Source organism: Heloderma suspectum, chromosome 13 (assembly GCF_057233095.1).
Source record: "Heloderma suspectum isolate Gila_16-S chromosome 13, 16-S_ref, whole genome shotgun sequence".
Classification (NCBI taxonomy): domain Eukaryota; kingdom Metazoa; phylum Chordata; class Lepidosauria; order Squamata; family Helodermatidae; genus Heloderma; species Heloderma suspectum.
The window spans coordinates 30,625,057-30,637,975 of record NC_139470.1 but is presented as its reverse complement, the minus strand read 5'-3'; the positions used below and the strand labels follow the sequence as shown (position 1 = coordinate 30,637,975).

General features: G+C 50.4%; 1 protein-coding gene across 1 annotated transcript; it reads right to left on the bottom strand.

Moving 5' to 3' along the window:
• Positions 1 to 236: 236 nt before the first annotated feature.
• LOC146336293 (hydroxysteroid 11-beta-dehydrogenase 1-like protein B) lies at positions 237 to 12,736 on the bottom strand. The gene is made up of 6 exons (XM_084819728.1): positions 12,645 to 12,736; positions 8,132 to 8,262; positions 7,026 to 7,137; positions 3,892 to 4,080; positions 2,175 to 2,318; positions 237 to 2,076 (listed from the first exon to the last, which is right to left on the bottom strand). The coding sequence occupies exons 1-6, from the start codon at positions 12,724 to 12,726 to the stop codon at positions 1,862 to 1,864; spliced, it is 873 nt and encodes a 290-aa protein (XP_084675854.1). The 5' UTR covers positions 12,727 to 12,736; the 3' UTR covers positions 237 to 1,861.
• Positions 12,737 to 12,919: the final 183 nt, after the last annotated feature.

The following is a 12,919-nucleotide window of genomic DNA, read 5'->3' as shown; positions in this document are numbered from 1 at the left end:
TGAGACACACCAAAAGCTCTGTTGCTTTAACTTAACTGATAATGGCAATGCTGTAGATGAACACCAAACTGCACCAAATAGTCGCTGACATCAAAATAGAGCAACATAATTGGCTCGACTGGTTGACCTCTTGGCTTCCAGATCTCAGCTGGCTCAAAGCATTATTTGTTCTGATTTTACCAGTAGCAGTGGTAGGGGTACTGTTATGCCTCTGCATCCCCTGGTTTATGCGTTGCTTAAACAATCTGTTTATTGCCTCAGCCACAAAAACAGCCGCCCGCTATGCTTTAATAGCTCAACAAGATATTAAATAAGAAAGTTGCCATAAAAATCCTGTGTTATGCCTTGCCAACCGAGATGTCTACTTGTGTAATGAAATGCTATAATTGTAATAAAATTATGCATTTAAGGGGGGAATGTAGCAGCCATGTCGGGGGTCAGACTAAGTGGTCTCATGTTCTTGCTGAGCTAGCATAGTTTGGCAGGAACAGCAATGTAGAGACTTTCCCTGTCAGCAAGCCGAATTGCACAACACAGTCATGATTTTGCCTTTTTGCTTACTGCAAGACTGTATCCTTGTTCTCAAGATAGAATGCCCTATGGCCCATTTCCTGTACTATAAACAACTATACCAACTGTAAAACCACAGGAGAGGGAGTGGGAGAAAGGGTCGCTTGTGTGTCATCATCTCTATAAAAGTAATGTGTGGCTATGCCTCGGGGCTTTTGGCTCTTTGGAAAAGATTCCAGCCTTAAGCCCGCGCGTTAAATAAAGAATACTCATTTTTCTTTACTCCGTGGTCTCTCTGACTCTGATTTCTGCTACATTATCTGCCAGCTCCTTGGCCCCATTGCGCAAGGCCAGGCTCAGTCCCTGTTAATTGGGAAAACAGCTGGGCTTGGTGGGAAGCGCCTACCTCTTCTGGACGAAGGTGGGCTGAGCTGGCAAATGGCTAAAGGAAATCTGCCCTGGGTGGCTGGGACTGGGCTTTTAAAAGGAGATCAAAGGAGGCGTGTGGTGTCTCCATCACGGTGGTCTTGGTCCTGCTGTCAGCTGGACATTATCCTGGGAGGCCCAGATGCGGAAGACCAGCCTAGTCAGTTTGGTTATTTTGTTTGGGGGTGTGGTATAAAGGCTCTCTGTGTATGCTTTGGTTTTCCTTGCAAGTTTTCAGCTTCATAATTCTCTGTACAGCCTACCACCTCTAATCCTCCCCTTCCCTCCATCCCTGTTCCCTCTCATAAGCAGTTATTCAACTCCAAGTGAGTGTGATCCTTTCTGCTCAACCTCAGTGCTAAATTTAGTGCCTCTTGGCAGGAGAGGGAGGTTACTGGGTGTATCTGACCTGTCCCACCTTGCAGGGACGTTGGGGTTAGCCTCAACACTGCTTCACATATGCTAATCTGGAGCTGATTACCAGTACTGTCCCTCCCACGATGGTTTTCTCCACGATGTTAAGAATAATTGGAAAAGACAGATGCTGACTGCTGTCTGTCCTCACACTGGGTCTTGATTGGTGGGTCCTATAACTGGACTGGGCCCCAGCATGCCAGGGTCAATTATGACCCCCCAGCGCATGTCCACACCATCTCCAAAAGTGTTTTTCCCTTTGCACTGTACACATTCCCTGACAAGCAGCAAGGAAGCAAGGGGAAGGCAGTTGCTGGAGTGAAATTTGAATTCAACCTCAGTGCACAACAAAAGGCCTTTTTTTATGAACAAGTTATTATTTCCCCCGTTTTGCATGCCTTGCCATTTTCCATTGTGGCAAACTTTGCGGACAGAATGACTTGCAACCTGAAAGAGCAACACCCGCTTTTTGCAGCACGAGAACACCGGCTGTTAGTGGCACAAGCTGTTTTTAGAGGATATTCTCCACCCTGTAGGCTTGGCCAATGAATCGCTCCAAGAGTTCTGGCATCCAGTCTCTGAGCAGCAGGATGGGTTTTGTGGTCCAGTAAGGATAGAAAACTTCCCGCTGTCGCAGCACACCACCTTTCACTATCTCCCGAGCGCAATCTTCTTTTGGACTTGCCTGCATGTTGATTTTGCCACCCACTATCTTCAGAGCAGTGTCTGCAGGAGAGATCACAAAGAAGATATTTAGCTCAGTCGAGACAGGATCGAGGAGGGTCAGGTGGCCATGGAAAAGGTGGCACTTGGCTGGGGCTCACCTGTGTCAATGTACCCCAACACAGCAACTGTGATAGGCAGATCGACTTTCAGAAGGCGCAGCTCAGTGCGCAGGCTGCAGTAGAAGCCCTCCAGCGCAAATTTGGCTGCAGAGTACGAGATGGAGAACGGGGCAGGAATGCGCCCTAAGACAGAGAGGAATACATTTTGATTCAGATGGTTGTAGAAGCCATTCCATTGGTGATCAGCATTGTGCAGCCGGGTTCTGTGTCTCTTTATTTGGGAATATGTCCCCGTAAAGTCAGTAAGGTTTACTCCCCAGTAAGGATGAACGAGAGTGTCACCTCGCTTTCTTTGCTAAGGGATGGAACTTCTCTTCCCTCTGCTGCCTGGATCTAAGCTTCTAAACTAGCCTTTCCCAACCCGGTGTCCTCCAGATATGAACTGCAACTTCTATCACCCATACAGGTTTCTAGCTGGTGCCTGTTGGAAGCCTGATCCAGTGGGCCTGATCCAGCAGGGCAGGACTTCTGCCTCTATGAAAGGCGGCTAAAGTAACAGGGTGGGGGAAAATGAGATAAGAACCTAAGAAGATCCATGCTGGACCAGACCATAGGAACACATGAAGCTGCTTTATACCAAGTCCATGTGTCCATCTAGACCAGTACTGTTGACACTGACTGGCAGCAGCGGCTGTCCAGGGTTTCAGGCAGGGTTTTTCCCAGCCCTACCTGGAGATGCTGCTGGGGATCGAACCTGAGACCTTCTGCATGCAAAGCAGGGGCTCTGCCGCTGAACCACAGCCCTTCCCCAAGCTTTTGTTAAGACGTGTAAAAGACAGTGCTGTTGGACTGAAAAGGGAGTGGGAGAACTCTGTTTCCAAACTGTTATTTCCTCACAACATTTCCAAACAAATGAAACACATGACAGATGCATGCACTCAAAAGTGCAAGCCCACACATTCGTCAGAATCAGGTCCCACTAAGCTCAGTGTGACTTAGTCTCCGGCACAATTTACTTGTGAGTAAAGCACAGTAGGACAGTATTCCCCAACCTGGTGCCCTCCAGATGTTGTGGGACTACAACTCCCAGCATTCCTGAGCACTGGCCATACTAGGTGGGGCTGATGGGAACTCAAGTCCAAAGCATCTGGTTGGGGACATCCACCATCTAGTCCAAAATTATGTTCAGTGGCCAACCCACTGCTGGGGGAAACCTGAATGTAAGACAAGAGTGCAACAGCATCCTGCCGCTCGTGTTCCCCAGTAGCCGATATACAGGGGTACGCTCTCCTTGATTCTAGCAGCCACTGATGGCTGTCTACTCCCTGAATTGATCTAATCCCGCTTTTAAAGCCATCCAAATTAGGGGCGATCACTACAACTTGTGGTAGCAAATTCCATAACTGTGAGCTGGGTGAAGGTGTCCTTCCTTCTACCTGTCCTGAACCTCCTACCATTCAGCTTCATGGGATGGTCTCACTGGGTTCTAGTATTACGGGCAAGGAGAAAAACTTCCCCTTCTCCACTTTCTCAACACCATGCATCATTTTGTACCTTACTCTCCTTTTTTCCTAAGCTAATCAGTCCTGGCCGTTGCGACCTTTCCTCGCAGGGGAGGTGCTCCAGCCCCTTGATCATTTTGGTTGCCCTTTTCTGCCCCCTTAGAGTCTAAGCCCCAAATCTGCTGGCAGTCAGTTCCTCACAGTTGGTTCCATGTGGAGGGGAACTGAATGCTGTGAGGGACTCCTTTCCATACCGCTCATGGAGGATATGACGACAATACTCCCATGAGACTCTTTCAACATGTCCAGTGCGGAAATGGTCAGCTGGACGTAGCTGAGGAAGTTAACCGTCATGGAGGTGATCACGGTCTCTGTGTCTCCTTTGAACGGATGAAATCCAGAGTTTCCCCCAACGTGGTTCAAGACGAGGTGATCAAGCCCCCCTGAAAGTGAAAAGCGCACAGAGGGATGCATTCAGACATACAGAAATGTAGCACTGAGCCTGCTGTTCAAGCCCACAGAACTGCATTTGACCGCATATACTGCATTTGGGAGCCAGTGCGCTGTGGTGGCTAGAGAGGGACGTGGAAGATCCAGGTCCTCGTCCCACTTGGATCACTGGAAGCTCACTGGGTGACTTTGGGCCAGTCACTGACTCTCAGCCTAACCTACCTCACAGGGGATAAAATGGAGAGGAGGGGGATCATGGGTTCCTTGGAGGAAAAAGGGTGGGATATAAACGTAATAATAAATAAATATACAATCTTGCCCAGAATGGGCTCAAAGGGAACCCACTTTTCAAGTCTGAGAAGAAGCAAGATCTGAAAAAAAAAAATGCTGCTGGGACGTGATCTTCTCCCCTCCCCAAATTAGGGCTGTGCATTGCACTGATTGGCTGGGCCCTTGTGTCAGTTACAAAACCACCCTAATAGGCCCCTGCCTGGCAATGATGTTTAAGTGTAAAAGACTGGCGGAAAGAAGCCTTTAAAACGGGTGAGGGTGCTCTGGGCCCTCCCCAGCTAGCCCATGGCACCCCTTCCCTGGCCCCAATCTTGTGCAGCAATTTGGCTTTACAAAAGCACCCCTTGGTGCCAGTGGAAACTTCCTTTAAAGCTTGATAGCTGCACATGGGGGAGGGGAGAAAGAGCGAGTGCCGGTTAGCTCTGGCCCCACCCACTTTGGGCTCCAGCCCACCCACCACCCGCATGCAGCCCCTGACGGATTTCCCAGGGCGGAGGAAAAACAGGGTGGCCACACGTCCTCCTGGACAGAGGATAGCCCTGCATTTGGAGGGCAGTCAGGGGCAAGCCCTCAGTTGGAGGCATCCTCTCCCCGAACATCTGTCCAGGCCAAGTCTGGCTGAAAGATCAAGAGCCCTACGGAGCTGAGCCGTGCAGTGGCCCCGGAGTCCCCCACCCACAGTTAGCAACCCTGGGACAGCAGACAGAGCCGGAGGCACACTGGGGACCTCGCCGGAGTCTTCCCCAGCAGGGTGAGACGTACTGCATTTCTATTTGAATAATAGTAATTATTTATACACTTATAAATTAGCATATGCATTTTTAATGCAAATCTCTCCTCTTTCGTCCTCTTTTCTGGAGTTTGATTCTTTTGCTCTGATGCTAAACACATTTCGGGGGTGGGGGGAAGCCCTATTTGGTTGTAGAAAAGGATAATACACATTTAAAGTAAAAATAATAAAATAAGTATCTCTACATGTAATGTAACTAAAAGTTGGGCAAGCTGGCACAAAATAAACTGGCACCTCTGTGATGCTGTATCACTTTTCATAGAATCATAGAGTTGGAAGGTGCCTTAGAGATCATCTAGTCCAACACACTGTTCAGTGTAGGCTCTGCACCGCAGGGTATGGCTACAGCATCCCAGACAGATGGCCGTCCAGCCCATGCTTAAATATCTTTGGCGAAGGAGAACCCACCACCTCCCAAGACAATCCATTCCACTGCTGAAGAGCTCTCACTGTTAGGAGGTTCCTCCTAATGTTTAGCCAAAATCCACTTCCCTGCAATTTCCAGCCATCGGTTCTAGTCCGGTCCTTGGGAGGAACAGAGAACAAGCCTGCGCCACCTTTTTGCCCGAGAGCCTTTCGGATACTGGAAGGCCGCTCTCATGCCTCCTCTTAATCTTCTCTTCTCCAGACTAAGCATACGCTTTCAACCCTTCCTCGTCAGACTCGGTTTCCAGACCTTTCACCAGCCTGCTCGCTCTTCTGTGGATGTGGTCCACTCAGTCAATGCTCTTTTTAAAATGCCCAGAACTGGTTACGGGACTCCAAATGCAGCCTAACGCAAAACAGAGCCAGCCAGGTTCCAGCCTTCCTTGCGAGCCTCCCTTGTCAGCCCTCCTGCCCGCCAGTCTCGCGCTTTCAAAATCCACCTGCCTTCCTGCTGTCGGGGGGCCGCTGCATCAGTGCTTCGGATTCCTTCCCCACGGCCCCTTCCTTGTCCTGCATTGCCTCTGCCTCCCTGCCCTGTGCCCCACGGATGCACCCCGCTTCTTTGCGGCTTGCCTTGGCCCTCCTGTGGCATCTGTTTCCCCTCCCCTGCCATCCTGACCCTGCTCCCAGGGCTCCCAGGTATTTCCGGCCCTCCATGTGCTCAGCCCCCATGGTCCAGGGTTCGCAAACATCCCTAGGGTGGCCACTGATGAACTGCCAAAAAAGAGGACGAGAGGTGACACCCATTTGCATAAAATGTGCACGTGCTAATTTATATGTATGGCCGCAAGTTTAGAAATGATTATTATAATTTAAAAAGCAGCACAGCACATCTCACTGTCATCAGAAGCGCTGACCAGCCCATTCAAGGCTCAGTTCTCCCTTCCGATGGTTCTTTACCTTCCAGCTGGGCTTGGGCTGGGCAGCCCTTCAAACAGAGGACTGTCCTCTGTGAAAGAGGACACGTGGCCACCCTATACAGCCTTTGCAGGGCCGATCGGCATTCACTACCAGTTAGCGGCAGGCCCTGCTGTGGGTGGCTGGCCGTGGCGCGGAAAAGGCGAGGCAGAGAGCAGGGGGCTTGGGCAGCACCTTCCCCTGGCTGTGCGCCTCAGGCAGCCGTGCATTCTGGGACAGCGACAAAGGGCACCTTAACGCCTTCCTCCCCGATGCGAACTGCAACAGAGCTCGTCGCCACATTTGCCCACTGTGCCAGCTAAGCTGCTGGCCGGCGGGCGGGAGCCGCCGAGGTCCCCGAGGGGCAAATGCTGCCACAGCCTCTGCTACTGCTCCTGCCGAGGGCGTGAGCTGAAGAAGCCCTTTGCCCGCGCCTCAGCTTCTGTGGGCGCCCCTTAGGCCCTGGAGCCCCAGCTGCTGGCTCCCCAGGCCGGGGTCCCGGTTGCTGGATGAGGGGCAGGCAGGAGTCTTTACCCAGGACAGCCTTGGTTTCTTCAATGACCTTCTGGGCAGAAGTCAAATTCTTCATGTCCGAGACAATGTACGACGCAGAGCCAGCCCCCAGGTCCAGACACTTCTGAACCACCTGGAGAGAACCGGAAAAGGGGGAAATGGGGAAAGACTGTCATGGCAATGTATCAGTGTCTATATTCCAGAGAAGCAGCCATGTTTTTCTCTTGCATCAAACTACAGACTCTGCTTAGAACAGCCTCTCCCGCTTCTCCCCCCGCCCCCCGCCCTGGCAGGTCCCATCCTTGGCCTCTCCTGTTAAAAAAAGAGGCGTCCACCCTAGCTCAGCACTGACATGATGGAATAAACCTAGATCCAAACCCAGACTTTTAAGAGCAAAGCACTCAAAGCCCTGGGCAAATCTATTAGTTTTGGTTTCTCCCTCATGTGAATTTTTTTAAAACCTCCAGTTCTTGCTGTTCTTGTTTTTGAAGAAATTAGCAATTTTATTATTGATTGATTGATTGCATTTATATCCTGCCTTTTTTCCTCCTTAAGGAACCCAAGGCAGCTTACATTATCCTCCTCCTCTCCATTTTATCCTCACAACAACAACCCTGTGAGGTGGGTTGGGCTGAGAGTCTGTGACTGGCCCAAAGTCACCCAGTGAGCTTCCATGGCCGAGTGGGGCCAGAACCCAGATCTCCCAGCTCCCAGTCCGACACTCTCGCCACTACACCACATTTATCAAAACCCCGGATTGAACGAAATTCTCACTCATCCCTAGCACAGACACACATGCATAGAATCCACATGGATACAGATAATGGAATTACAGAAGCCGTGGAGCCAAAGGTAGAAGAAGGCATGTTACATTTCTGCACAAAGCCTTTGGGAGAAAGGAAGAGGCCGAGTGGCTCTCCTTGCAGATAATATTGTCTTTCTAGCTAGGCCCTGCTAATAGAACGCCCGGAGTGGGAAGCAATCCACAGTCCTGATCTAAGGAGAATGCTGGCAAACGGGCTGAGGACCCTCGCGGAGAGGCTGCGGGTCAGGAAAGGCTGAGCGTTCAATACGACTGGAGAAATGCTTACTCCGATCAGAGGGGCAGCAGTGGGCTCCCAGCTTACCTTCTGGAGTTGCTCCTCCCTCCTGGCTGTCACCATTACGTGAGCCCCCATCCGTGCAAACTCGTAGGCCATTTGCTCCCCAATCCCCGTGCTTGACCCCGTCACCAGGACACGCTTTCCTCGCACCATCTCTGCAGACATAGAAAGGGGCTGTCAAGACGATGTGTGGCTCTTTGCCTGACACAGTAAGAGCAGCACAGGGGACACCCTAGGGCCCCTGCAATGTCGGGATTCCTTCAGTGAGGGGCTAGTGTGGCATTAGCAGACAGAGTGCTTGATTTTGAGCGGGGGACCTGGGTTCAAATCCTCACTCATCCATTAAGCTCCCGCTGGATGATCTTAGGCTGAGGAAGAGAAATTGGGCCCGATATATCTCACAGGGTTGCTGAAGTCATTATTCTGGTTCTGCCATCAGTGAATTTTCTTGACTGACCGAAGGCGAAAATTGGAGCTTGATCCAGGAAGTCTGCAATCTAAGTTTAGACAAAGGTGTTGGATCATAGGAACAACTCCGCATACCTCCAGACACTGGGGGGCGATAGAGAAAGTGTTATACTACCAGCCACTTGTCTTGCTCACCCCCTTTTTGTCCTGTAACTTGATCCGTTCCTTTCTCCTACTCCCTCCCCTTCCTCTTCCTTTTTGTCACTGCAACAAGCAACATGTGCTCTCTCCCTAAAGGAAGCAAGAAACCATATCTCATGCTTTTGCTTATTTACATTCATGCACCCAGCTTTAGGGGGTGCTTGTAGTTACAGTGTTAGATAGCCTTCTTCAATGATGTACATAAAAGCACTAATAAAGTAAGTTGATTTGAACTACTTCTGAACTGGGTCCAGCCTGCGTTTATTCTCTCTAATATTAAATGCTTGTCAGGGTGGACACTGAGCCCATAGAATCCCAGAGTAGTTCTGATTCTGAGGAAGAGCAGTCGCTCCTGGGAGAGGAGCGCGCTCCTCTTTCCCAGGGCCCACAGCTGATGGAGGTTCCTCCCACCAGCATTCCTAGTTTAGTTAGCAGTCCAGGGAGTGACCAGGCACAGATAGCAGACTTGGTGGATGCGTGACGCAGACGCAGAGAGCAGCGCCAGATGGAGGGCGGAAAGGAGGCGTAGTGCCCGGTTGGCGCGCAAACAACGGCTGCGCCCAGAGGATCCAAGGGAAAAGGGGAGGGACTCTCCCTAGTCCTTAAGTTCAGGGGTCTGCCAGTAATTCCCTTTCAAACGGGGACCAACTGTTCCAACTTAGGGCATAGGTACTGTGCTGCTCAGATCTAGTTGCAAACGGTATAATTGTTAAGTTGTAAAAGAATAAAGCTTTGAAAGGAATCCCTTTGTCTGTGTCTGGACTTGGCTACTGGATTAGACTGAGAGAGGCCTCCAAGGAGCCCCTGACAATGCTGTTACCACGCTTTTGCTGTATAAGGCAACTCTGCTGAGTCACACCAGACTTTACAGCAAAAGGGAGAAGTTCTCTGGAGAGGCAAGGGCAGCCTCCCTCAACCTGGAGCCCTTCAAATGTGCTGGGCTGCAGCCATTGGCCATGCTGGCTGGGAATGATGGGAATTGCAGTCCAACACATCTGGAGAGCACCAGGTTGGGCAGGGGTTACAAACTTGTGGAGCAAATCAGAGATAGAGGGAAGAAATGGGAGAAGCCAGGGAAACAAGCAGTGAATGAGAGCCAGCACAGCTCAGTATTGCGGGTTAAAACACGCCGACAGCCCTTCTCAGTAACACTCTCTAGCCGTACAGATACTGCCACGGTTTTGCAATCTTGCATTCTCCAGGCACTTCTTCTGAAAGTGAGCCAAACTGCTGCACCCAATTGTTCTCCCCAGCTCTCCTTCCCCTACCCCCTCTGCCTCCTTGTGAGCCCCCCATGTGAGACCCACACCTTGGATCTTATGTCAGGATCAATGGAGCATACTGCCAGATGCCTGGAGGGAGCGCTTGCTTCAGAGGAATGCCAGCTCCTTTTACACATGAGAGTTGCACAAGATCTTTGCTCTTCCCTAAAGTCATATTTGGGCACTCCCCAAAAGAGCCGATATTTTGGTCACATAGAATCATAGAATAGAATCATAGAATAGTAGGGTTGGAAGGGGCCTACAAGGCCATCGAGTCCAATCCCCCGCTCAATGCAGGAATCCAAGTCAGAGCATCCCGGGACAGATGGCTGTCCAGCCTCGTCTTGAACGCCTCCAGTGTGGGAGAGCCCACCGCCTCCTTAGGTAAGTGGTTCCATTGTCGTATTGCTCTAACAGTCAGGAAGTTTTTCCTGATGTTCAGCCAGAATCTGGCTTCCTGTCACTTGAGCCCATGATTCCGTGTCCTGCACTCTGGGATGATTGAGAAGAGATCCTGGCCTTCCTCTCTGTGACAACCTTTCAAGGACTTGAAGAGTGCTATCATATCTCCCCTCAGTCTTAACATCGGCTTCTGCCAGACTGGAGAATGTGGGTCCCTGTGCCCCTAAGAGAATGAATAGAATAGACTCCTGCGAGATAAATTAATGAGGACGAAGGAACTAGTTTGGATTTCCTAGATGTTATCTGTCTGACACTGGGGCACAATACTGAACCAAAAAAAAATTCAAAGGAGACTTTGAAGGTGCCAGACCTTGGGAACCCCAGGGCATGCTGGGAGGACAGCTGATGCTAAAGCTAAACAGGATTGGGTCTGATCTGACTGCCTGGGAAATCCCTTCCCATCTAAGCTACTGACTTGTTCTTCACACGGAGCTTTTATCCTGCAATTGAGATTGCTCCTTCTGCGGGCTCTTTACATGATGCTGTGACCCTCCAGGGCGTCTCCTGCACTAAATGCCCTTTGTTCCGTTTTTAAATACCGCAGATCATGAGCTATCAAATTACCCCGTTGTGTTCCGTTTCAGTTCCCTCAGTGAAAAGAGATAAAGCGGCAAGAAGGGGAGCGAGATCAATGAAAGATAATGGAAGTCTCAGATACGGGGAGAAGGAGGGGGAAAGGGGAAGGGGGAAAGGAAGTGTGTGAAAAAGGGAGTTGTTGTGATCCTGCATTTAAAATGGAAGCAGAAAGCACCATTTTAAATGCAGGATTTTAGGCTGATGTCCTGTCTGCCCAGAGTCGGTGGTTCCACTTGGGGCCAAAGTCCAGGGCCCTGCAGCCCAGCCCTGCCCCTCCGACTGCCAAGCTAGTAGCAAGAGATGAGGGCATCAGGGCATTAGAAGCAAACTCCATTTTATTCCTGCAGTCATGATGGTGCTTTGATTTAAGTGAGTTTAAAATGCCAAACTGTACATGCTCAGGGTATTTAAAAAAAATCAGAGTTGGCAGACAGTTTTGTTGCTATTCTAACATATCAGGAATGTAGAAGCAGATGTAAAGCATGGAATTGCAACTGAGTGGGGGTGGAGAGAGACATGTTAATTGTGTAATACACATGGCTGTCTAAAGGGCGCCCCAGTAACAGCATTATGCTCAGGTCTAAAATTACCTAGCTGCACCACTGGACAGCATATAAATGTATTCCAAAATCCCAGGTTGTCAAATCCAAAACCCACAAGTAGGCAATGTCTTTATTAGGACCAACAAAAATGCCATAAAAGATTGTGCAAGCTTTTGAGCTCTCCAGAACTCTTCATCAGGCTAGGTGGTCTATGAGGCAGGGTAGCAGGGAAGTAAGCGCGGAGGTGAGCCCCCAGAGTGCTGACCCTCCTCAGGCAATTGTGTCCAAGGAAGTGAGTAGTTTTCCCCCTCAGAAAAGTCATCCTCACACAACAGCAGCTACTTAGGCTACAGAAGTAAATCAGAACAAGATGAAGTTGGTGCCGCTGGTATAACCCAGCTTGAGATGAAGCCCACTTGTGGGATCCTCCCTCCCCCAAAACTGGATTGGACCAAGGCTCAAGCAAATGTTTGGGTTATATCTTATATTTGTGCTCAGTGGTCCAGCTTTCAGGACCTACAGTTTCCCTTCCCACTGTCCTCTGTATCACTTTATCATCTTTTCTCTGGGATCCCTCAACCACTGTACGCATGGATGTCACAGAGAATGTCTGAGACCCAGTGACTGTCAAGTGATATTCATATATTCTGAAAAGTAGGGAAATCCCTCTCTGTTTGGGGGCATTCATAAAACTGAGCAGGGATTGTTAGCATTCACAGGGGAGCATGGACTTTTACCCCATCCCAGGCCTTGGCTGCATCCCACCTCCTCCTGTTTGCGCCAGGTTTTTGGCATAACTGCAGGAAGGGAACAGCCTTCCTAGAGCTGGCCCCCAGTCCCAACTGTTGCAAAGGTGCAAACTGGACCTCAGAGAAGACCACTGAATTAACACCAGAATCACACACGTCGGCAGCCATGTACAGGAACCCGCTTTGCTACGTTTGTGATGGCACACTCGGAGGGGCATGTGAACACAATGGCCCGAAGACAAGCAGAGCACGTTTTGTCTTCTGGCTGCAGCAGACTCTCAGCGTCCCTGATCAGGAGAGGGGGGCTACCCAGCTGACCCCCCCGGGCTTTGCTTACCTTCGGAGAAAGTCTCCTGGGTGTAGAAATAGTAAGCGCACAGGATGGCGAGGAGAGAGCCGAGGATCCTGAGGGCTGCCATGGCTGCCTCTGGGGTCAATCATTAAGCTCCAATGGCTTTTCTTACTCATCCGCCCGCCCCGATGGAAAAACCAGTTCAGCACAGGCCTCTCCCCACCTCCAGTCAGCAGCCCGGCCCCAATGGGAGGTGTGGGGGTGACGCCTCCCTGCTGCCTCCAGCTTCTCCTTTCTTGTGGTTCTTCAGTACAGATGAA